This window comes from Kryptolebias marmoratus, linkage group LG1, assembly GCF_001649575.2.
Source record: "Kryptolebias marmoratus isolate JLee-2015 linkage group LG1, ASM164957v2, whole genome shotgun sequence".
NCBI classification, from domain to species: Eukaryota; Metazoa; Chordata; class Actinopteri; order Cyprinodontiformes; family Rivulidae; genus Kryptolebias; species Kryptolebias marmoratus.
In genome coordinates, this window is record NC_051430.1 from 32,180,376 (window position 1) to 32,207,033 (window position 26,658).

Sequence of the window (26,658 nt, forward strand, 5' to 3'; positions counted from 1 at the left end):
GGGGGGGTATATTTATATAAAGTAAATAAATGGAGTGGCATGGTGGGGAGCTGCACAGTGAGTAGGCCACAGGATTGACTCCTGGCATGGGGTCTTTCTTTCCTACATTGGTCTTCTCCTACAGACCAAAAACATGCATGTTAGGTTCATTGATAAGTTTAATTTGTCCCTGGGTGTGACTGAGAGTGTGAATGGTTGTTTGTCTCATTTGTCTTTATGTGGCTCTCATCTGTCTTGGGTGTCCCCCTGCCTCTCACACACTGACTGCTGGAAAGGAAAAGCATGAAAGATGAAAGAAAATAAATGGATGGATAATATATAAATGTTACTAAGGTTTTGCATTTAAGACAAATTAATATATGAATTTAAGACAAATCAAATTCTGTATTCATGATGTGTATAAAAGATGTATATTACTCTGATTCAGAATTGCTCTACTGAAGATGAGAGAGGTTTATGAACAGAGTCCTCAGATGGGTGACGCTGGCAGTTTGGAGCCTCGATTAGAGGAAGTGAAGCAGAATCTGCAGAAACTGGAGGAGGAACTGAGGAGAAACCAGGTTTGTTTCTTATGCTCTGTATTTGGAGTGAAGACTGCAGGCTGTGTTGATGCACTCTGTACTATGATAGGATAAAACAGGAGTGATTCATTCCTCCGTGAATCGCTACCTCATGAATGATCGTGAATGATCCTGGGAACTATGCTGTCGGCACAGTTGCCCCCAGTAGGATCTCCCGAGGCAAATTAGTCCTAGGTGACAGGTCAGTCAACGAGTGGTTCAAAAACATTTGTATGGACAGAAGATAGCAAGGAACTCAATGTCACTTGCCCAGAGGTGGGTTACCGGGACCCCACCCTGGAGCCAGGCCTAGGCGAGGGGCTCGTCAGCAAGCGCTTGGTGATCGGGCTCAACCCAAATAAGTTACATCCCTTTGCTTTTCTGTGGACTCACTGCGCAGGAGGGGTCATACAGGTCAATGCACTGTGCTATGGGCAGCAGCCGAAAGCGTGGGACCATGGTGCTCTGACACAGCTTACCAAAGCTGGCTCTTGGGACATGAAATGTCACCTCTCTGGTGGAGAAGGAGCCTGAACTTGTAAGGTTGACAGGTACCGATTAAATATGTTTGGGCTCGCCTCCCTAGGGAGGTGTCCCAGGCATGTCCAACTGGCAGGATACCCAGGACAGAGATGTCTGGACTTTCCTGCTCAAGTTGCTGCCTCTGCAACCTGACTCCAGAACAAGTGGCAGATAATGGCCAGATGGATGGAGGATATAATTCAGCTCACTTGAGTTTGTTTATATGGCGCCAATTCACAACAAAAGTCAACATTGAACAAAAACCTTCACATACATTATAAAATGCCAATTGGTAAAAGTCATCTGGCTACGGAAGCCGGCAGGTTGTGTTCAATCTTCATTTTGTCAGTCTCCCATCCTGAACAGCAGTGATAAGAAGCAACTCCTTTAAAATATAACATATTATATGATGCAATACGATACAGTATGATGTGATATGCACTGCTCAAAAAAATAAAGGGAGCACTCAAATAGCACATCCTAGATCTGAACAAATGAAAGATTCTCATTGAATACTTTGTTCTGTACAAAGTTGAATGTGCTGACCATAAAAATCGCATAAAAATTATCAATGGAAATCAAATTTATTAACCAATGTAGGCCTGGATTTGAAGTCTACTACAGGCTGATCCAACTTTGATGTAATGTCCTTAAAACTTGTCAGAATGAGGCTCAGTATTGTGTGTGGCCTCCACCTGCCTGTATGACCTCCCTACAACACCTGGGCATGCTCCTGATGAGGTGGTGGATGGTCTCCTGAGGGATCTCCTCCCAGACCTGGACTAAAGCATCCACCAACTCCTGGACAGTCTGTGGTGCAACGTGACGTTGGTGGATGGAGCGAGACATGATGTCCCAGATGTGCTCAATCAGATTCAGGTCTGGGGAACGAGCGGGCCGGTCCATAGCTTCAATGCATTCATCTTGCAGGAACTGCTGACACTCCAGCCACATGAGGTCTAGCATTGTCCTGCATCAGGAGGAACCCAGGGCCAACCGCACCAGCATATGGTCTCACAAGGGGTCTGAGGATCTCATCTCGGTACCTAATGGCAGTCATGCTACCTCTGGCGAGCACATGGAGGGCTGTGCCCTCCAAAGAAATGCCACCCCACACCATTACTGACCCACTGCCAAACCGGTCATGCTGAAGGATGTTGCAGGCAGCAGATCTCTCTCCACGGCGTCTCCAGACTCTGTCACGTCTGTTACATGTGCTCAGTGTGAACCTGCTTTCATCAGTGAAGAGCTCAGGGCGCCAGTGGTAAATTTGCCAATCCTGGTGTTCTCTGGCAAATGCCAAGCGTCCTGCACGGTGTTGAGCTGTGAGCACAACCCTCATCTGTGGACGTCGGGCCCTCATACCATCCTCATGGAGTCGGTTTCTAACCGTTTGTGCAGACACATGCACATTTGTGGCCTGCTGGAGGCCATTTTGCAGGGCTCTGGCAGTGCTCCTCCTGTTCCTCCTTGCACAAAGGTGGAGGTAGCGGTCCTGCTGCTGGGTTGTTGCCCTCCTACGGCCTCCTCCACGTCTCCTGGTGTACTGGCCTGTCTCCTGGTAGCGCCTCCAGCCTCTGGACACTACGCTGACAGACACAGCAAACCTTCTTGCCACAGCTCGCATTGATGTGTCATCCTGGATGAGCTGCACTACCTGAGCCACTTGTGAGGGTTGTTGAGTCCGTCTCAGGCTTCCACGAGTGTGAAAGCACCGCAAACGTTAAAAAGTGACCAAAACATCAGCCAGAAAGCTTAGGTACTGAGAAGTGGTCTGTGGTCCCCACCTGCAGAACCACTCCTTTATTGAGTGGGTCTTGCTAATTACCAATAATTTCCACCTGTTGTCTGTTCCATTTGAACAACAGCACGTGGAACTGATTGCCAATCAGTGCTGCTTCCTAAGTGGACAGTTTGCTTTCACAGAAGCTTGATTTACTTGGAGTTATATTGTGTTGTTTAAGTGTTCCCTTTATTTTTTGAGCAGTGTATATGTTGCAGTATAATACAATATAATGCAAAAAATACAATTTGATATTTTTATCCAAATGCATTTTTAATCAGTTCTATATTTTAAATGTTATGTGACCCAACCAATGGGTTTCCCTTCAGTTTGTTTAACTGTTTCATGTGTTTTTAAGTTGATCTGAGCACCTTTGTGAATTTGATGTGTTTCTGTAGATGTGGCTGTCAGAGGCAGACAGCAGTTTTTCTGATCACAGCAGCAGGAGGCAGAGTGGAGGTTGTGGGTTGAATTCTCAAGCAACAACGCCGGGCAGCAGCAGCTTGAAACAGCTGGAAAAACGCAGCCCAGCCAGCAGAGAGAGGTATGCCAGACTAATTGAATATTATCATAATGAGTCACATCAGAAGTTTGTAATGTTCTTTGGGCAGGGTCAATAGTTTTACATGTTACAGAAATTGATATATATATATATATCAAATCAAATCACTTTATTCCAGACACATAGTTCATAGTAGAAGATAAAAAACAAAAAAAACCTCACTCAAAATTAAGTCATGCTGTCGTTTTGTCTTTAAGACATGTTTGTAATCTAAGTAGCTGAATGGGTTCATCAGGTTTTATAGATAACTATAACTGAGTATCATCAGTTTAACAATTAAAATTGATCCCATTCTGTCTAATAACTTTATCTAATTGAAGCATATATAAAGTATGGAGTATTGATCCAAACACTGAACATTGAGGAACTCCATGACAAACTTTGGTGTATGAAGAAGTTTCTTGATTTACATGAACAAACTGGAATCTATCAAAAAATAAATAGTTTAAACCATTTTAGAGCTGTTCATGTAATCCCAATATCATATTCAAGCCTTTGTAATAGAATATTGTGATCAGCCCTGAGATCTAACGGGACAAGTACAGACACCGTTCCACTGTCTGAGGACATGAGGATATCATTAGAAACTTTTAGCAGTGCTGAGCTCTAAACCCTGACTGAAACTTTCTGTCCAGATGATCACCCAACTGAGTTTCTTAGATGAATGGGAGATTATATATAGGTCTATAATTGGCCAGAACTCTTGAATCAGGATTGGGTTTCTTAAGTAAAGGTTTAATTCTAGCAACCTTAAAGCTGTCATTAGAGACAGATTAAGCAGATTCCCAAAATGGGAATATTAATTAGTAGTGGGAATACCTCTTCGAACAGTCTAGTTGGGATGGGATCCAGCAGACATGTTGATGGTTTGGATGAAGCTTTTATTTTGGACATTTCAGAGCCCAACAGGACAAAAACAGTCCAAACACAAATCAGGTTCTAGAGACACTTCTGAAGCTGCCTCATCTGACAGGGAATCAGAGGAACAGCAGGAAGGATGGTGGGAATTTTCTCTCTAATTGAAACATTTTAATTATAAAGAATCTCATAAAGTCATCATTACTTAGAGTTATAGTGATACATGACTCACTGTTAGTCATAATTTGGACCAAATATTTAGATCCAGCAGGTCAGAGTAAACTTACAAAGTTTTAGTCAACACTGGAAATATGAACTCTGTCTAAATCTGATGTACTTGCTAATAAAAACTTAAAACTTGGGAAATGTTTTCAATTGAATTGTTCAGTAAACCATAGAAACATGGAAAACAATAGATGAAAAAATGAAGACAAAAAAAAATCAACATTTGTGTGTCTGTCAGAACTTTTTGCCATGACTGTAGTTGTAAATTGTTAGGGCTTTTTTTTTGTCTGAGTTGATTTCACAGTCTGAACTTTTTGGTTTCCTTTCAGTCCTGATGGAAGTTACACGGAGGACCACAATGCAGAGTTGCACTTTAAGTCTCGTAGTTCAGAGTTTGATGATGACTTTGATGATGATGAACCATTACCGAGTATTGGCACCTGCAAGTCTCTGTACCCATTTCAAGGTAATCTTTTTATTTTCCACAGTCCCTGGAGCTGAAACTAAAGGTTTTATGTTTCTCTAAAGGTGTTTTAGTCAGGGGTGGAAATTAGCACCCGCCACCGGCCAAATGCAGGTAAATATTTGAATTTGATCAACACACACGCCACTGTGGCAGGTTGGCAATTTGAACAGAAAAGGTGTTATTTGTCCTCTTGACATATAGGGGGCAGCAATGTGCTCGAGTCGAACCGCGTTCCCCCATTAGATACGGTTCCCCTGCATCTCCGTGCCGCGTACGCCGCAAAAAGTGTGCGTTCATGTTCAACGCTCGTAACCGCCGCGCTGTGCTCGCGCTGCAAGGGAACTACGGAGACCGTGAAAGGTCAAACAACTTGTTTTGGCGAAGTTAACCCACTGTTTTGCTAGCGTGATAGATAGACAGACAGACTCTGTTATGGACAATATAGACAGGACAAAACAATTCATAATTAAAATAAATAATGACTTAAATTAAAAAAACATCATTCTTTTAGGAATAAAATGTGCTAGTAATATCATAATACAGAGGAATAAACACAGTTAAGGACTTGTTGGTAAATTATTTTTGTCCTATGTCGGCTGAAATATTTGGTTCCCCCTGGTAACTTTTGCAAAAAAGAACAAATGTCTCCAAATTCAGAGGACTTGTTGTCCATGATGAGAGGAATAAACACAGTTAAAGATTTGTTGATAAATTAACTGGTTGTTGTTGGAAAATTAATTATCTAAATAACATTCGACCCGAATGTTATTTAGATAAAAGCGAAATACCACTTCAGGCGGAGAAAACTAAACTAAACTAAAATATTACAACAGTTCACTGCAAACCCACATGATGCACTCGATCCATGCAGTCTAACACCAATTAGGTGTTGTGATGAGAAGCTTTTTTATTTTCTGTTTTTCAAGAGTAGTCAGCTTGTAGGGCATCACAACTCCTTCCACCCACCTTCATCATCATCATCATATGAAATAACTTTTTGTCACAACAAAAAATAGTGGCCGGTAAAATATTTGAGTGGCTGGTGGACAAAATTTTTAATTTCCACCCCTGGTTTTAGTCAAACGAGTTCAGGATTAATTGAATAAGTTGAATTTGAGAAACCTCTGAAACGGAAGAAGGAAATGGTTAGAATTAGTGTTATAGACCCTAAATCTTGTGGCGTTAAACCACACGTGAGTCCAGCTGTGGTATTTTATGCAAATCATTTTATTCAACCTCATGCTAAACATGTACACAAGCTCTGGTCTATCTATTACCAGATAAATCAGTAGGGGCCTTATATAACTCTGAAAACATCTCAAACACAACATAACACAACAATCCTAACCCCTGCAAGATGAAACTTCTGTGATGGCCAGGATTAGCTGCTTCCAGAAGTATTTGATCTGTTATCAGATGTATTTATTAAGACCTGTATGTACAGTACCTACAGGAAGTATTTAACCCCTTAAATGCCTTTTGCTTCAATTGCTGTTATAAATCAGTCATTGTCAATATAAACTGGCCTTTTTTTCAACAAAAAACAAAGAAAACTTCTCCAATGTCAAAGGGAATCAGGGTAAGCGACTGTAACATCAGGAAGGAGTAATGTCAATTACATAAAAACATAAAATGTAAAATAAGAGTCTGCGTAAATATTCACCCCTTTAAAGGGGCTGTCCTAATTCAACTTAGAAAAAATATTATTGAAAAGTAAGAGTCAGAGGACGGATACAAAAGAATTTCCAAGGTCCTTAATATCCCAGGGGTTCTGTTAAATCCATCATCAGGAGATGGAAGGAATATGGGAGGTGTAAATCTACCAAGAGCAGGCCGTCCTCACAAACTGAGTGGCCAAGAAGAACAGTGAGAGACCTTTGACCACTCTGAAGGAGTTCCAAGCTTCAGCAGGTGAGATGAGCCTTTTTACATATAACAGTTGTTACGCAGGTTCTTCACCAGCCTAAGGTTTGTAAAACACTAGCAAAGAGAGAGCTACTGTTGAATAAAACTCAAATTAAATCTCCACTACTTAGACAAACAACCTAGAAATTTAATTTTATCATTGAAGAAGGCTATTTTATTTTTTCAAAGTAAAATCTATATTGACCATGACTGAGTTATGTCAACAATAAAAGCATAAAATATCTAATGGGTGTGAATACCTTGTATAGACACTATATTTGAAAAGACAGGAAGTATAGTCATATCCTGCATATATATATATATATATATATATATATATATATATATATATATATATATATATATATATATATATATATATATATATATATATATATATATACACATACTGATCTACGTTACTTTCCAGGCACAGTTTGTGATCTGTAAAGCCCAAACTTGACGGGAAAATGTGCGGCCCCTCATGCCAACTCGGAGCCACGTGTCCGAAACTGGAGACACAGATGGTGACGTGGAGAATTGAAGCCACACTGCATCGTGATTCCTCTCAGATATTTAATTTCACTCCATAATCGAACTTTAATCTTAGCTCGAAGCTTTCAAAACAGCAGTATTATTCATGCTTCCGCTGGTGAGCCATGAGGACCTTTCAAATAAAAAAAGGCTTTTAAGCTAACTTAAATCTTAAATAAAAGTTGACGCAACATTCCTCTCCCTGGATGATCACCGGGATGATGTGTACCACAGATTAACGCACGAGGGGACAGTGGCTCCCCCCTCAGGCGCTGCCTCCTAACCGCTTTAATACCGCTCACATCCGTGCACGCTCCCTCGTGATGGCACACCCGATCAGTTTTCGGCACGACACCGGCCATCCCTCTTTCAAAAGGTGTCAGTTCAGGTACGCCCTTACCCCCACCTGTGGCTGATATGTTCTGGCGGTGGCCGGTTAGTTGCTTTTTTTTTGCCTCCACCCTAAAATCAGACCACTTTTTCATCACCTCAGTCACCGTCCTCTCTGTCCCACTCACTGAATTAAGTGGGAATGTTGCCGCTTCCTTTTATTTGTAATGCCATCACTGTGGCTCCCCAAAATTACATTTTTTTTCTGTTCTCCAAATCATTCACCAACACATCGTTTTCTGCCTCGGTGAAATTTAATTTATTCGCGCTTTTCTCTGTGGTTGCGTTGGTAACCATGAAATAGCATCGATTAGCTGGCTTATTTAAATCCGTCTTTTTTATTCATGAGGTGCTTTACATCGACCATTTATGATTGAATGTGGGCGTGTGGAGGGCGGAACCTGAGGCGAGATCTTGTGCGTAAATTTTTAGGTACAGGTGTGATTTATGAAGGGAAATTGCTCGCCGGTGTGCGTTCGCATGGTTTTATAAATCTGAAATTTTTTTTGGCTTTTGGGCAAATGCACACTGTTAGTATGAATCCTATGCAATCTTTTATAAATGAGACCAAAGAGTCTTCTGCTCTGGTCTACATTAATATTTTTTTATCAGTCTCACCACATGCTCAAAGCCTAACTGATTTTGCTGTAACTTATAGAGGTTCTGTGTAGTTCTCTGTGATTATACTTTGGGTTTGGTTTATTTTAGCCAGAACTGTTTGGTTTTATGTTTTATGTTGGTTCTATGTGGATCTTTAAAAGTATATAATGGCTAGGTGGTCTGAACAAGTGATTAATGTTTATTTTTTAAGGGTTCTGTGGTCTAAACATGTGATTATTGTTGGTTCCATGTGATTCTACAAGGTTTTATCTTGGTTCTGTGTGAATCTGTGGGGTTCTATAAGGCTATATGAGGTTCTGGGGTCTGGATAATGTTGATTCTGTGTGATTTCTTGCCTAAATGTTTGCCTAATCTTGGTTCTGTGTGTTTCTGTTGACTAAATGTGTGGCTAATGTTAGTTATTTGTGATTCTGTTGTCGATATGTGTGGATAATGTTGGTTCTGTGGTCTGAATGTGTGATCATTTGTTCCCTACAGGTCAGAATGAAGGCACTCTGTCGATGGTAGAAGGTGAACTACTTTCTGTGGTGGAAGAGGACAAAGGAGATGGCTGGACCAGAGTAAGGAGGAACCTGGAGGAGGAGGGATACGTTCCTACATCCTACATCAAAGTTTTCCTGGACAGCAGCACCAAAGGTGCTGTAACCTACACCTGACCTTTGTGTGACTCAAAATGACCAGCACATCTGTCCTCCATTTGACCTTTTTTTGGACCTTCTGGCAACCTTTGAATGACCTCTGACCCATCTGACCTCTGACTGAGTAGAGTTCACAACTGAACATTCCAATTCCAGTCAGCTTATTGTCTGTATAATTTTGCTAAAATATATGAGATTACAGTGAGAAAAATAAAAATGTTTCCTCACTATTGTGATCAGCAGGTTCCTTGTTTTTAGAGGGTTTTTTTAATCATAGAAAAGTACAGTCTGTACTTGTCTGTCTGTCTTGTAGGGTTTGTAAAGAACAGTGGAATATTCTAGCTTAGCTGTTGACCAATGAGGACATCCGGCCACAGAAAACCACGTGAAAAGCTCTCCTGGCAGCTTTTTATTGGACAGATTCACTCTTAATGTATTTTAATTAATCAGCTGCCCGACAGCTTTGATGTATGAAGGACAGAAACCTGCTGTTGACTGAAAAACCAATCAAAGATCGGTTATTGATCTCTGATAATGTTATAGATTAACCTTTAATTGTAGATGAAATAGATGGTGTTGAACTTTAATTTTCCTGTTAAAAAAAAAACTAGTCTGAGATCAGTTTAGCAGCTGAATTGAACATTGATATTTTCACCAAGTCATTCATGATTGAAACACTGAAAATACCCCAAAGCTACCAGTGGCACTGGAGGCAAGGACCTGTATAGAGAATAAAAACGAACGGAAGCTGAACTCACGAGGTGTTGAACTTGTTGTGGGATGGGTTCCTCACCTAACATCCCTGAGGGAGGAGACACTTTAAACCCTTGTCAGTGTCTTACCATACTGGCCTGGTCCCAATACTCGCACTTCCACCCTCGTGTCCTTCAAACGCGCGTTCATGCTGAAGGGTTTGACTGCACAGTGTGTCCCAATCCTCTTTAGCCCCGCCCCCTTTGCTTACTACATCCGCCCTTGGGCTGAGCCTGCATTTACCCACAATTCATCGCTGCATGTGACGTTTTGAATTTTATTTTTTATTATCTTTATTGACAATGAAAGGGCGAGGATTGGGACCGGGCCTTTGTAAACTCGCTGATATGAACCACACCCACAAAAAGAAACCCTGCTTATTTCGACCCCGCCCCTCCCTTTTCTTTGATCAATGAATCTTTTATTTACTGATTGTGTGAAATGTGAAACTTTTGTTTTCTATTGTTGAATTGCTCGTTTATTTTTTAATGAGATGTGTTTGATTCTGCTCTTTTCACTTTCATGTATGTTAAAATTGCAAAATAAATTATAAATTGAGTTGAATATGTGCATCAGTACTTTTTTTTTCAGTTTCACTTAAACTTAAAAGTGACGTATAATTATGGTCGGAAATATCTGTTTATCTGCTCATCACTGGTATAAATGGCAATATTTTGCTATCTATCTATCTATCTATCAGCATCAGATTAAAATCTGATTCCAAAAAAAATGAGATTATAATCAATAATATTTATAATCAATTTTAAGCAGTAAAGCATCTATTAAATGTAATGATTGAGCACATATTTACATTTCAGCTGTTTTATTTGAAATGTATGATTTTAGACAAATAAAAGTTAGTTTTTTTTGTCTTTAGAATGATTTTAAGTATAAATGTTGTTTTCAGATTGGCTGTAAAAAAGAAAAAGTTTATGGTTGTCTAACATTACATCAGAACTCCCATCATAGAGAAGAGGTCAGAGTTGACACTGTAAGCAAAAAAGGGAATATTCTGAGCTATGTTTAAACTTTCACTTCCTGCTTCTTCCTGTGTGTCTCTCACTCAGGAGACGGGGCCAGTGAACGCTGTTTTTGTCTCCGTGGTAACCGCTGTGTTGTTAGCAACTGTTGTTTTGTCAGTTAGACATGGAGGATCAGAGGATTCAAACCTGCAACTTTTACCAGACGGATCCAAATCTACCGCACAGATTCAACAACCCTGACTGTTTCCATGGTTACGGGTATGGCACCACAACTCTGTGGATAAAATACTAGTTATACCATCATTTTAACTTGTTCGTTGGCTGTTAGTTCAAACAAAAAAAACAAATATCAAACTAAAGCTAGCACTAATTTACACTACCTCAATATCTAATACATAATCACTTTTTAAGTACAACTTTTAAAATACCTAATTTTTAGGGGTGGTCAATAGTTCTAAAGACTTTATCAAGGTGTTTCAGAGTTTGTTTGGTTTGGACTTTGGTTGCTTTTTCTCTCAGTCTCAGTTCTTTTACGTGAATATGACTGTGTATTGTGCAGGCAGTGCTTTAAAAAATGTAATAAGCTAAACAAACTTTCTCCAAGATGTTTTTAAAACATGGGAATAAATTCATTAAAGACCTGGAACCTGACCTCAGAGCCGACCACCCTTCAGCTGATAATTCAGTTTTCAGCTGACGGCTCTTTGAGAATCACCTTGTTGGAGCTAAAATCTTGTTTCCTGTCAAACTCTGGATCTTTGGTGTTTATCATAGATTCAGCAGCAGAAATGAGAACAGATTGTGTGTTTGACAGACTGTTCAGAACAACGAGAATAAAGATTATACTTAAACCAGTTTAGGAGTCTTTTCTGTCTGAACGGGGTCAGAGGTCAGAGTTAAAAATTTATCTGAAAATGTTCAGGAACAATGACTGAAACTGTCCAAAGAAAGTCTAGAGAACTGTTAATTCAGACCTCTCTAAATGATTACAGGAAGGTGTGGATAACTGAAAGAGAAAGAAATAGGACTGGATCAGGAGTTTTCCATCAGAATTGTTAGAATTACATACACCAACATTTCTGTCTATATTTGTTTCATTGAAGATGATGCTGTTTATGTTTCAGGCTGAAAATAAGTCATCCTTTGTATCGAACGTCGAACCAAACGTACGGCAGCGAGAAACCAACCATTCATGAAATGCCAGTAAGACAAAAATTTTGAAGAAAGATAAGAAAAATCAATGTTTTATTGACAAAACAAGGAAGAATTTGATATTAAACATCTCTATATTTCAATCAGACTTTAAATATTCATTTTGTAATATCACTAACAGAAAAAAATGAACATTTCAAGCAGCAGCTGATATGAAAAGAAGTTTTTAATGATTTCAGAAACACGTTGTTTGTGTTTCAGACTCAGTTCAAATCCACGTCTCGTCACTTTTCCAAGGCCATGCTGCAGAGCGGGATGTATCGGGATCTCGGGTTCAACACTGTCATGGAAAAGGGCAAGGTGATAGTTTCCATGACAACCCAAAACAAGAGGCTCCACCTCAAACATCCGCATCACTATGGAAACCTAGGCAACTAATAGTGAGAGAGGAGCAATTAAAGGAACATTCAGCGTGTTTTCAACAATACATAAACAGTTTTAAACGAAGTGACTGGACATCCTTTTTGTTGATGAAAATGTTTTGCGTCTTATCAATTCAAACAGAAATGTGGAAAGTTTTAAACTTTAAAACTGCAGTGAGCTGCTCCTGTTCGGCAAACTGAATCTAAACGACTGAGATCCTACACCATGGGTAGGCAACCCCGGTCCTGGAGGGCCACCATCCTGCAGGTTTTACTTGTTTCTCTGCTCCAACACACCTGATTTGAATCAGTGTGTCATTAACAGGCTTCTGCAGGACATGAAGAGGTAATTTAACCACTAAATCAGGTGTGTTGGAGCAGAGAAACAAGGAAAACCTGAAGGGATGGTGGCTCTCCAGGACCAGGGTTGCCTACCCCTGTCCTACACCAACAAATGAGCAGATTTGTCTCAAATGTCATTTTTCTCTCGAGAAAATTTTTTTTTTTCTCTCACAAGAATAATTGATAAAGGTCTAGTTAAGTTGCTAACTAGCAGTATGATATTTTACTAGTCCTGTTTATCTAATTAACTCCAGATGACCCTTTTGGGTTAAAAGGATGGCAAGCTGCTGAAGTCCGGCTGTGAGGCAGGAGACCATACTGGTCTGGTAGCTTACAAATAACAGGGGAATTAGTGACCTTGTTGTGACTGTTTCTGCATTTCAACAAATCTTGTGCACATTATTTCTGAAATTTCACTGCAGCATTGTAAATATTTTTGTTATTTTATGTATTTTCAGTTTGTTTTGTGTTGTTCACTTTGATTTTCGAATACATGCTACCAGAGCCAAGTATCATTCGCTGGGTAGTTTTTTTTTTATTAATTACTGACATCAGCTCCAGTAGTCTTCAGATTTTATAATACATCTCGCCTTTAGTGCCACAACAGTGTGTCTTACAATAATTACAGAGTACTTCAGAGTGTAGCTGGTGCTTGTACAGAGTTGGAGTAAATTATTGCCACTGGTTGTAACCTTTACTGTGTACATACAAGTGAACAAAACGGTCAACAACAGCTCAAAAAAACGGTATGTTTTATTTAGGGTTAGCATTATAATCTCTTCCTCGCAAGCTAAGCAATGTCAACTGGACATTTTAATTCTTTAAAACAGATTTCTCAATTACATTTTTTTCAGGTTCTCCAGGTTTTTTTTACAGCAAAATGTTAAACCTGCTTTGGCAACATTATAATCAAATAAAATATCCCAAGTCACATAGATTCTGTTTTCCTTACTCTGTTATTTTAGGAACAGTTTGGTTCTTTTTCTCTCACAGAAATGTTGGTCTACGTCCAACACACTCAGCATGTGGGACCATCTGACACACACAGACACGCACACACAGACACACTGTGGTGCCTGCAGATGGAGATGTTGTTTCCATGACAACTCACAGAGGAACATGATTTATTTAAAGACATTCTCTTCTTATCCTGCTGGCTGATTTTTTTTTTTTTTATCTCAGTCTGTTGTTGCAACATTAAAGAGAATCACTGACTGGAGTACTTACAGTTTGTATAAATACTACTGCTGTGCATCTGATAACATCTGTTGTTAAACATTAGACAGGGACATGAACTGTAGTATCCAGATGTTGGGAACCCAAAGCATGAGATTAATTTGTGAGGTAAACTGAACTTTTATTCTGGAGTTTTTGCTCTGGTGCTTCACCTCCTCCCCCCTGCACACAAACTCCAAGACTTGTCCTCATTCTCTCTTCCTTGGCCCTCTGATTTAAAGGCGAAGACACTTTTGCCTGCTGCTCTTCAAAGGAGGTGAGCGTCAGCTTCCCAGCTAAGTTAAAGCTTGACCAAAATGGCTGCCAGTGACTGCAGTGACTAGCTTGGCCTGACACCAGCCGAGCTTCTTCCACCGGGAGAACCAGCCTGAAAGGGAGCCCACTGGTGGCCGGATGACACCAGGGACAAGTAGTCAACTCCTGATTCCTTCTGAGTTAGCCTCCAGCTGATGTGTTCTCCAACTTTTCAAGCACAAAAAGTGACGAGATCCTTTTTACCATCCAAAAATGGACATCCAATGGACCATGAAGACTGCTAACTTTTTCTCCAGGCACCTGAGAAGAAAAGGCCATGGTTTATAGGAAGTGCCCTTAAGTGCGAGTGGTGCACCATCTCCACTCTCCAGCTTTGAAGCTGCCTCTTTTCAGTTGGGTTGCTCTGATCCAGTGCAGTGTGCCGTCATCTACCACCTCACTTCCCAAATATAATAAGAACTTCCTGTATGAATTTTCCAATTTCCTGGCAGGAATAATGGGTGTCTGTGATTGTGATCTTATTGTTGAGGATTTTACGATTCATATGTGCTGTCCAGAGAAGCTGCTGGTGAAAAACTTTCTCTCTTTACCTGGTGCGTTCGCACACACGAACAAAAACACACATTAGATCTTGTTCTCTCTCAACGGTTGTCTGTATTTGACTCAGAAATTGGTCATAATGAGGTTTCTGATCATACGCCTGTTTATATAACTTTGGTTTCTTCTGTGCTACAGTTGAATCTCACACTTCTGCTCAGTCCTGTAGAGTTTTTAACTCTTCTCTGCTGCCTTTAAGCAGCTCTGTGTCCCCTCTGAATTAGCTGCCGATACAAACTCTCCTCCTGCTTAACTATAAATTTGTGCAGCCTGTATTTTTTCTGGGGTAGACATTTTTTTTTCTTTTTTGGGGGGTATTTGCATCTTTGACAATCAGCATTCATCCTCCAAATTTAAAGCATCGAGAGGGTAAGTAAAATCAGTCTGAAGATTGTAAATTAAGGTTTTTAAAGGTATAAAATGAATTTAGACCAGAGGTTGTGCATGATATTTGTCATTGAGCTTACTTTGGATGACCACATGTTAGGTAGTAGGGATTTTATGTTGAAAACTTAATCATCATCCATCACAAGGACCAAGAAAAGGGATCATATAAGATCTCTGCACTGGCTACCCGTCTGTCAAAGAATTGATTTCAAAATCCTATTATTGGTCTACAAAGCTCTGAACGGTTTAGGACCAAAATGCATTTCTGATCTGCTGGTCTGCTATGAACCTCCCAGAGCCCTCAGGTTGTTGGGGACAGGTCTGCTTCCTGTTCCCAGAGTCAGAACTGAACATGGAGAGGCAGCTTTCAGCTTTTATGCTACTGAAATGTGGAACAAACTCCCTGTAAGCTGCAGGTCTGCTGAAACTCTTAGCTGTTTTAAATCAAACCTGAAGACTTTTCAATTTGCTGCTGCTTTTCCTTAAAACTGACCCACATTGCTTTTATCTGCCGTTTTATTTACTACTTTTACCTGCTATTTTATCTAAGTTGTTTGTTTTTCTTATTTGTTGTATTTGCTTTATTTTACTCTGCATTTAATGTTTTTTGTGAAGCACTTTGAGTTGTCCTGTACATGAAAATGTGCAATATAATTCACTAATAATAATATAATTCACTAATTCTCTGAGGCATGGATATGTTTATTTTTTGTTTGAATATACTGTAAATGTATATGGTTTGTGGCATAACTGCCTTCAAATAAAAATTCTGTCCGGAAGGTTACATATCTCATCCTCCTTTGTTATGTGACGTGATGATTATGCATTTTAAAACTGAACCAATTTTAGCACTTTTAACAAAAAGCCTACACTGGGTAAGGTACTACTATTCTACTGTAAAACTAAGACTGTACATTAAAATGTTGCACTACATTTTGTTGCAGCAGCTTACTGACAAAGTGAATGCAGTAGTAAAACTAAATTGTATTTAGACAGTATTTTAACAGTAATCTATTGTCAGAATAAATTACAGTACAGATTATGTAAATTTACAGTAAAATGCTGCAATTATTTTGCTGTAAATTTACAGGAGTGTACATTTAGTATCATACATATAGTACACATTTAATATACATTTATTCATTTCTTATTATAGAGCAATATTAATAATTATTAATATTATGGATCTGAAAACATCTGTTGTTAAACATCAGACAAAATATTTCTTTTTTTTATTTTTAACTTATTAAATCAGGAATATTTTGTAAAGAGACATTTTCTTCCTGAGGCCAAATGGCTTCCTGCGAACATTAATCCACGCTCAGCACCACATACAGCTCCTCCTCTTCCTCCAATCTCCTCGTCCCCTCCTCCTCCTCCTCCAGTCAGCCTCTGATATCATCCCCAACCCTCTTCGAGCCAGAGGATCTGGTTTCCACTCTGTCTGTCTTTGGCGTTGCATCAGAGAGGAAGAACAAGAGGGAGGAGGAAGAGGAGGAGAGAGCAGAGGAGGAGACACACAGGAGGTGAAAAGATAATCAGATTAATAACCAGAACAAAGGTTGGTTGGTAACCAGCTGGTTAGCTGCAAAGAGAAAACATCAGTTTGTCTTTTCAGGAGAATCAGATGGAGTCGGAGGAGAATCTGCTCAACGTTTTTCTGCTGCTGCTGCTGATCGGATCCAATTTCACTCTGGTAACATTTCATCTGTTTTCTGCATGGTTTTTTTATGTTCCTGACAGGTTGATTTTTTTTAAACTGATCCATCTTCACTCTTGTAACATGTTTTTGGGACGTACTTAATTTTTTTGTAATTTTGACTTTCTCTTTATATTTTGAGATGCTCTTTGTTTTGGGGCAATTCTTATCATGTTTTTGAGACATTAATTTTATTTTGGGGAGCATTGTTTTCATGCTTTAGGGCTCTTTCTTTGTGTCTTGAGGACATTGTGGTTTTGGGATATTGTCTTCACATTTCCACATTGTCCTTGGGTTTTCATTTGTGAGACACTTTATGTTTTGGGGGATTTATTAAGTTCAGTCTTTAAGACGGAATATCAACTAAAACTCCAGAAAAAAAAAACTTGCATACAAAGTTAGAAATTAACGTTCATGTGTATTTGATCCCTTAAATTCCAACCCAGAATTCTCCCACACATTTGCTATGTGCTCATGTTGCACACAGATATCAGTCAATCAATAAATCAAGTACACTCCTGATCACGGCTCATTCTGTGTAAAAAGTTGTCCAGAATCGGTTTCTTTTTTCAGCCTCTGCAACATGGGAAAGACCAAAGAGATGTCAAACAACATTGGTGACAAGATAGGTTTGAACAAGGCTGGAATGAGCCGACCATCAGCAAGAAGCGTGGTCAGTTCGTGCCATTATTCTGAAAATAAAGAAAAATAAAATGACTATCAGTTGCCCTTGGTCTGGAGCTCCATGTAAGATTTCCCTCATAAGGTGAGGATGATACTAAAAAAGTTTAGGGATTGAAAGCATTTGGGACCCAAGTGCAGGTTTATTTTAAGTTAGCAGGAAAACACCTAAATGATTCAAAGAAGACTTGGGAGAAAATGCTGTGGTCAGATTAGACCAAAATCTATGTTTAGAAGAAGAAAATTGTTGAGTATGACCTGAATTGTCGAGCCTGTCCTCAGACCTCAATCCTGTAGAAAATTTTATATCTTCAGGTTTTCAAGCACTAACCAAGAAACTCAAAGGATTTAGAGAGTTTCTGCAAACAGGAGTGGGCTTAAATCTGTCCTAAGATGTATGCAAATTTAGAGACCAACTGTATTGTATTTCTTGACTACAAGAAATGTCTTACCAACAAAGTACCAAATCATATTTTGCTTGAAGATCAAATACTGTTTTCATTTAATTACATCCAAAATATTTTGTAACTTTTACCTAATGTGCTTTTTGAGGGGAAGGATCCTTAGCTGCTATCCTTCTCAATTAAAATAAAAATAGACACTGTTCATTTCTTTGTGAGAGAGCAAACTTGAAAAATCAGCAAGAAATTCAATTTTTATTTCTTCCAGTGTATATCTGGTAATAGTCTAGATCACACGTGTCAAACTCAAGGCCCGCGGGCCAGATCCGGCCCTCTGTAACATTTCATCCGGCCCTCCAGTCTGGTTCAGATCGAGTCTCTGATTCTTTTTTTGCTTAAAGAAACTGAGCCTAATTAGTGAAGTTTTCTCTTGACAGTGACTTAGAAGCCAACAATATATAGTTTTAATTTCTGTATGATCAGGTTTTTGTTGATGGCTTTTTAAAAAAAATCTGTTTTAATGTTAAAAAATTCATTTAAAAGCTGAGTGAGGCGTAAGAAATGACAGCTAATGATGAGCTTTTTGAAGTTTGATCTATTTGTCTGTGTTCATCAAAGTCTGTTTGCTCTAAATTCTGTATAATCTGTAACTGGGAAAAGGTCATTGATACTTCTATATGAATGATTTGACATAATACATCTAAAACCAATTAATTTATGTAATTTTTAATAAATATTGATCATGATTGGCCCTTGGCTAGCACCAAATTTTTAATTTTGGCCCCTTTGTGTCACTGGGTTTGACACCCCTGGTCTAGATTATCAATTAGATTATTATTAGTTTTAAAACAGAGTGTACATATACTATAAAATCATAACTCCTATTATTAAATATAACATTGAAAAAGAAAAATGGTGTCAAACATCACGATCGTTCAAAATTAATTAACTCTATGAACCAAATTAACATTTAGCATCTCAGATATTTTCACTTGACAGTATAAAAACTTCTTATTTGGAGCGAAACTAAAAATTCAGTCAGTTTTATAGAAAGACAAAGAAAACCTTCAACATGTTGGGAGGAAGGGATTAATTTAACCTAAACAGAATGTGACAAAACTCTTAACAATTGCAGCTTGACTGAATGATGACAAATGTAATACAAACTAGATAATTACTCAAAAACTGTGACTGAATAAAATAGATGCACATTTCCATGTTCTTCTCTTTTTTTTTTTGAGACAGTGAATAAATAAATGAAGAGGATTTGATGCTTTGAAAAATGAGTGTGAATTTTAACACAGTTTTAACACAGTCTTAGATTCTCACACAATTCACACATTTTTAATATCCATCTTTCCTTCAGTTCTTCATCTAAATAAAATACGAATTGTATTGTGAAGAATTAAAATCAGTTTTAGATAACAATAATCTAATTTAAACACATTTCTGTGGCTCAAAACAGTGATGATGGCCTGATTATCAAAAATAAAGACTGCGGAAAGTTCAAAGTCCTTTATGCCAGGACCAAATCAAATCTCATCCTAAGTGTGTTTAAGGGAAAAAAAATCTCATCTTTGCTGCTAAAAAAAATTGTTCTCAGTCAATTTCACTGCTCATTTAGTCTCTTATAAATAGGTCATTGTGTCATAGGAAATTCAGTCAGAAGAGGGCAGCACTCTCTCTCTCGTTGCTCTCTCGCTTTATTTATATATATATATATATATATATATATATATATATATGTAATTTATTCAGTATTTGAAATAAAAATGTGGGGATTGAGCAGGTTGAATGTCTTACAAACTGGTTTGCAGTGTGACCTCTGAGCAGTGAATCCACATTCATCAGATAGTCATTAACAGCACATTCTTGTTCATACTTGCCCCAACCCTAAGCCATATCCTCACCTTTAATCTAACAGGTGGGTCCTTCAACCCCTGAGGAAGGCTGGCAGATATACAGTTCAGCTCAGGACTCTGAAGGTCGATGTGTTTGTACAGTTGTTGCTCCTCAGCAGACGGTTTGCTCCAGGGATGCTCGAACCAAACAGCTGCGGCAGTTGCTGGAGAAGGTAAAAACACTCTACACTGCAACTCGGCAAATTACTTCGGACAGAAAACCTTGTCAGTTAGGAAGCTTTAGGCATCTGGCAAAATTCTAATGCGTTTAAAAGATGATTCATCAGCAGGAGACTTTGGGGTAGACGTAGGACTTATGACTTAGAACCCCAGAATCCTCCTAAAATCAACTGGAGGGGGGTAGCTGGAGAAAGACAAGCCTCCATCCATCCATCCATCCATCCATCCATCCATCCATCCTCTTATCCGGGGTCGGGTCGCGGGGGCAGCAGCCTAAGCAGGGAGACCCAGACTTCCCTCTCCCCAGCCACTTGGGCCAGCTCCTCCGGGGGAATCCCAAGGCATTCCCAGTCCCTCCAGCGTGTCCTGGGTCTTCCTCTGGGCCTCCTCCCGGTGGGACGTCACCAGGGAGGCGTCCAGGAGGCATCCTGACCAGATGCCCGAGCCACCTCAGCTGGCTCCTCTCGACGTGGAGGAGCAGCGGCTCCCGGATGACCGAGCTTCTCACCCGATCTCTAAGGGAGAGCCCTGACACCCTGCGGAGGAAACTCAGACAAGCCTCGATATCTTTATTTAGGCTGCTACTTCTGTGATCTGATCTCAGATAGCAGCAGAAAGATGGATAGACAGACAGTGAACATGTTTTTTTTGTTAAAAAAAAATCCTGCTTCAGAGAGACGATTCATTCTTTGGCTGGCTGTGAGATGTTTCACATCAGACCATCAGATGTGCTGGTTTGTAAAAGGTCCATCATAAAGCTCTTTGTGTATTTCAGTTTGCAAAAAGACTTCTTAAAACTACAATCACTGTCCTGTTGTTGTACTAACTATAAACTTAAAATTAACTAACAGACGTGGATGAGAGAGCGAGAGATCTTATGTCTAATAAGATACATTTAATAGTTTTACTCTAAGATTATGTTAAGAAAGCAATGTTTATTTTTACATTTATTCATACATTTGTAGTTAACTTGAGAGCTTTTAATTTAGACTGTTTGACCTAAGTTGATTGCTAGGTAGCACTTGGTTTGCTGGCAGAAATTTTTAAGCAGCATTGGATAACAAATAAACCTTACCTAAATCATTGTACGTGGGGTAGTAAAAAGATGTGGCTGGGGGTAGAGACTTGATGCTACTCTCTTCACTTTTGCTCCTTTTTTTTGGTGATTTTTGCTTCTGATCGTAAATCACAAAGATAAGTTGTTGTTTTTTTTGAATCCAGCTGAAACTCTTTGATCCCCACCTTTCGACTGTTATGAATTATTGATGAAAAGGAAAATTTAAAATGTGACCCGTAACATTATCAGCAGCTTTGTCCAAACCTGTTCTGGATGAACGATTGACACCGTGATAAAATATGGTTTCGCTGACTTAAGATAGCACATGATGTGATGATTTCATGCCGTCTAGGTGCAGAATATGAGTCAGTCCATTGAGGTGCTGGACCAACGGACTCAGAGAGATATGCAGTTTGTGGAGAAGATGGAAGTCCAACTCAAAGGTCTTGAAAACAAATTCAAACAGGTGGAAGATGGACATGAAAGCAACATTGCCAGACAATACAAGGTACCAACAACATGATTACTGACAAGCTTAACTCCTACTTTATCTTTTTATGCAAACCTTGAAGCATTATACATCAGTAACCATAAATACTTCTTGATTGAGATTTCAGCAAAACTTAATTTTTAACTGTTTCAATATTGTGTGTAGCTTTAAACAAATGATTCAAATTTCACTGTTGATTTACCTATTATTAATGTTATTAATGAACCCTTTAAAAATGACGAGAATGACCATCATGAAAGTAGAGACAGTGTTTGAAAATGTCTGACTTTTATATTTCTTTTTATTTTATTTTCCTCTTCCTATAGTCTATCAAAGCAAAAATGGAGGAGTTGCGCCCTCTCATACCAGTTCTGGAGGCTTACAAGGCAGATGCTCTGCTGGTCCAACAATTTAAAGAGGAAGCAGCAAACGTTACTGAGCTGCTGGGATCTTTGCAGGAACAACTAGGAGGACTGGACTACCAGGAGCTCCACGGTCGAGTGATGAACCTGGAGGACCGCCTGCGGGCCTGCATGCAAAGGCTTGGTGAGGAAACTGGAGATCTGACAAATACACACACCAACTGAGGAGTTCAAACTGCTGATAAACTGCTCTTTATATTTGGTGTTTTAGATATGTGTCAGGACATGGTGTGAGCGTGGCAAACCCAATACGCAGACTCATAATTAATAAATAAAAGATTTATTTTTAAATAACAAAACTGAAAACAAAAGCTGACGTGGCAGCAAAACAACTATGACAAAAATCCAGGCAGTAGACAAAGGCGATACAGAGAGGGACCAGAGACAAGACATGAACCTAACACCAACAATGAACCGACGGGGAGGTGGAGGAAATGACCAGATTTTAAAGCACAGGGAAATCATGGGAAGTGGGCACAGGTGAGGGATTACAATTACAGACAGGTGGAGATGGGTGTGGCAGAAACCAGGCGTAGACTGAGGGCAAAGAGAGGATAATGATAAACAAAGACAATGAGGACAGAACCAAGAGGCAGAGACAATACAAAGACAGAACATGAGAACAAAAACCAAAAGTACAAAATAAAACTCAAAGGAAAAAACAGAACCCAAAACTAAGAACAAACTCAAAAAATACTAGAAATCATGACAATATAAGTAGCTTCAAAGAAACTGGAGACATATAACTTGATATTTGCATAAAACATCTCAAGCAATTTATCATGTACAACAGTTTTGTTGAACATCAACTCCTCTCTTTATACTTTCCTAAATTCAGATCATGAGAACCTTCGATCTTTTATCTTGAATGAACTGTATGAGTTGCTACACCTCCCCAGTTCCATTTTTCAACATCTACTAAATCTTTCTTACCTCATATTTGTCACCAGACCCGAATGCCCTCTTCTTTTCATTCAGCAGAAACTTCAGGTCACGGTAATCCAAAGCCTGCTATTGGGGAAATGGTGAATGCTCCTTGTTGAGATGGAGATGTTCTGGCAGAAATTGGGACAGTCTTTTATGCATTTAGCTGTTGCACTGATATCATCTCTATGACATGCAGAGCACACCTCAGTCTGCAGAATCTCGGTGGCCTCCTGACTCTACCGCCACAGAAACCTTCTGGAGGAAGACGACCTTTGAACCACAGGGGTGTACTGTCACTGGGTGTTGGCTGCCACAAACCGTGGGGCGCTTAGTGGAAACTAAATCAGTTAAAATCAGCTCTTAGAACAGAATAAATGTCCTGCTTTGTTTTCAAACATTTAGGAAAAGATGGCAAACTTTTAGGAACTGTTCTAAGTTTTAAACTGCATGGAACTTGGAATTCCACACTCATCAGAACAGAGGTCCAGTTGCTTTGTTTTCAAACATTTAGGATTTGCCATGTTCTGGATGATCTACAGATCATTGCCATTCCAGTTCTTCCACTTTTTGCTGAATATCAATGTAACATGAACAATGTAAAAGTATAATATTTTACAGACATTTTCAAATATTCATCAATTTTTTTAAATTATTCTGCCCTGCATGTATTATATTTATCTTTCAGCTTGTGGGAAGCTGACAGGAATTTCTGAACCAGTCACCATTAAGACTTCTGGCTCCAGATTTGGTTCATGGATGACCGACCCACTGGCTCCAGCTGGAGACAACAGAGTAAGTTTGCTCATTACCACCAACAGCATAACAATAAAATATTAAGATGAAAGCACATTATTACTATTCTTTCTGTCACAGTTGTGGGTTTTGCCATTGTTTTGTCACTTATATTGATTTTTGATTTGTGGATATTTTGTATTTTTGTTTTTCAGTTGTTGGTAGATAATTTTATTCTTGTTTCCTTGTGTTAGTCAACTTCACACAGCTTTGTTCTATCTGTTAATCAGCTCACCTGTCATGACTCACAATCTCCCATCTCACACTTCCACCCTCGTACTACCTTCGTGTCCTTCAAATGCGCGATCATGCTGCAGGGTTTGAGTGCGTACTGTGTCCCAATTCTCCAGAGTGGTCTTTAGCTCCGCCCCCTTTGTGTACTACATCTGGCCTTTAGCGAAGCCCGCATCCAAGCGGACTTCACCGAAGTATTTACCCACAATTCATCGCTGCATGTGACGTTTTTATTTATTTATTTATTTATTTTATTATCTTTATTGACAATGAAAGGGTTTTGAATTAAAAGGTGGAAATGTGGCAGTGGTGCGTCTGTCACAAAGAAAGCAGTTTTTAAATGTAAAGTATTGAAATAATTCTTGTTTCACTCTGCTGTACAGGTGTGAATACGATCAAACTTTGCTCCGTATTCAACAAGTCATTACAAAACACATCTGAACAGCCAAATATCTTCTGCAATGACTTTGGAAAGCAAAAATACCTAAACTGTACTTTTACAATCGTACTGGCATCTTCTTAAAATACCAAAACAGCAACCAGTCGGCCATTCAAGATGTCCCAGTTATGAAGCAGAGGTGCAAGTAGATGACGTAACCCGTACTGTCCCAATTCTCAAATGTCTGCATGCTTGTAACCTGAGCACACGAACCCTTCTGTACACTTCGACTGAGTATATCCTTCATAGAGGGGCGCAGGGTGGAGGGCGAGGATTGGGACCAGGCCTTAGTCTTAATCAGGTCTTTGACATTCACAGAAAATCATCTCACCATTCTGTTAAACGCCTTCTAGATTCCTGCCTGCCTGTTCTAAGAACTTGATTGCATTTTGGGTTCTGTTTCACTGTACATGACACTTTCTACTGAGATGCTTTCATGAGTAAAATCTAGTCTATCCCCAGTGCTGAGTTTTGCTTGTTTATCAACCACTTTATGTTTCTGGTGCAAGTAATAATTGAGACAATGGTAAAATCATTTATTTATGGTTTGACAATCTCCATCTCTGCTGCTAGTTTTACACTGTTCGTGTTTTTATTCCATTTCTCTGAACATCATCATTATGAAACACAGACAGAAGCACCAGGGAATCAACCTCCGATCGTGCATAAACCAACCTAGATTTCTGGCTGAACGATGCATACATTTTAATTTAAAGTCTTGATAGAAACAGGGTTAGGTTGAAACGAAGGCCCATGTTGAACCAGAACCGGAACTACAAGCAGAATCATTAACTTTCTTTTAAGACAATTACAAGAGAAAATACAAGTTGATTTTTTTTTTTTTTTTTCTGTTGGTTAATTGTACCATGAAATACAATCATTAACATCAAACAACAGCAATATGTTGTAGAAGTAAGTAATTTATCTGTTTGCCTCTGTTGCAGGTGTGGTACATGGATGGTTATCACAATAATCGCTTTGTTAGGGAGTACCAATCAATGTATGACTTCATGACAACGGATAACTTCACATCTCATCGCCTGCCTCACCCATGGTCTGGTACCGGTCAAGTAATTTATAACGGATCTATTTACTTTAACAAGTTTCAAAGTCATACCATCATTAAATTTGACTTCAGCACGTCCCTCATCAGCCGCTCCCGACAGCTCGACTTCGCCGGTTACAACAACATGTACCATTACTCGTGGGGCGGGCACTCGGACATTGACCTCATGGTGGATGAAGGCGGGCTCTGGGCTGTTTATGCCACCAATCAAAATGCTGGTAACATTGTACTCAGCAAATTAAATCCAAACACTCTGCAGATCATCCGCAGCTGGACCACCAACCATCCAAAACGAAGTGCTGGTGAATCCTTTATGATTTGTGGAACTTTGTATGTCACCAACGGCTACTCTGGAGGAACCAAAGTGTACTATGCTTACTCCACCAACTCCTCCACCTATGAATACATTGATATTCCTCTGACCAATAAATACAGCCACCTCTCCATGCTTGACTACAACCCAAGAGACAGAGCACTCTATGCCTGGAATAATGGCCACCAAGTCCTTTATAATGTAACACTTTATCACATTATACAGTAAGATGAAACCATATTTAAATGTCTCCATGCTGTCAATCTAATGTGTGATATGATCTCATAAAACAGTCACTTCCTACACTATCTGATAAATCCTAGCTCTCATTTCACATGTAGAAACCTCTAAAATAATTTGTCAGGTTAATTTTTGTATTTCCAGATCAGAGATTTACTAAACTGTTAGAAACATCTAAAGAAAATTCAACTTCCAACTTATTCAAAGTTGTTTGAGATCATCTCATCATTTTTACATTCACACGTCAGAATTTTATTAGCATTTAAATCAACAGTACTATCATAAAACTGCTCTGTGAAAGGTTTTATCTTTCGTTTCATGTGTTCCAAAAGGCAAAATTGTCTTAGTGATTAGTTTATTGTGCTGCCTGCTTGTTTATTACAAAAAAAATACACTTAAAAGGAAGTTTGAATCACCAAACTGAAAGAAGGACGCGTTTTTGCTTATGTTGGTAGTGCTGGGCGATATGGAAAAAAATCCTACATCACGATATGGATAATTTTATATCACGATAACGATATATATCACGATATACCCCAATTACGTACGTTGTCAGTTATTCTCTGAAAAATATGAAAAAAATAATCTAATTTCTTACCTTTTTCAAGCTTTATTTCGAAGTGAC

The 26,658-nt window shown here is 39.1% G+C and overlaps 3 protein-coding genes across 4 annotated transcripts in view; all 3 read left to right on the plus strand.

Moving 5' to 3' along the window:
* LOC108241896 (formin-binding protein 1-like) overlaps positions 1-10,381 on the plus strand; it is a 32,463-nt gene extending 22,082 nt beyond the window's left edge. For both annotated transcript variants that reach the window (XM_017426376.2, XM_017426377.2), the window contains exons 14-17: positions 428-560; positions 3,264-3,409; positions 4,840-4,976; positions 8,904-10,381. In XM_017426376.2, coding sequence (XP_017281865.1) covers positions 428-560; positions 3,264-3,409; positions 4,840-4,976; positions 8,904-9,082 — 595 coding nt within the window. In that variant the 3' untranslated portion in view covers positions 9,083-10,381. The remainder of the gene's footprint in view (positions 1-427; positions 561-3,263; positions 3,410-4,839; positions 4,977-8,903) is intronic.
* A 455-nt stretch (positions 10,382-10,836) lies between these two features.
* lg1h9orf116 (linkage group 1 C9orf116 homolog) lies at positions 10,837-12,715 on the plus strand. The gene is given in 4 exon segments (XM_017426317.3): positions 10,837-10,943; positions 10,945-11,058; positions 11,925-12,003; positions 12,214-12,715. Coding segments are annotated over 4 exon segments (477 nt in total). The 3' UTR covers positions 12,391-12,715.
* Positions 12,716-16,729: 4,014 nt separating this feature from the next.
* On the plus strand, positions 16,730-26,101 carry LOC108241838 (noelin-like). Its single transcript, XM_017426283.3, has 6 exons — positions 16,730-16,887; positions 19,897-20,046; positions 21,463-21,618; positions 21,927-22,146; positions 23,635-23,741; positions 25,359-26,101. Exons 1-6 carry the CDS (start codon positions 16,819-16,821, stop codon positions 26,019-26,021), a joined length of 1,365 nt encoding a protein of 454 aa, XP_017281772.1. The 5' UTR covers positions 16,730-16,818; the 3' UTR covers positions 26,022-26,101.
* Positions 26,102-26,658: the final 557 nt, after the last annotated feature.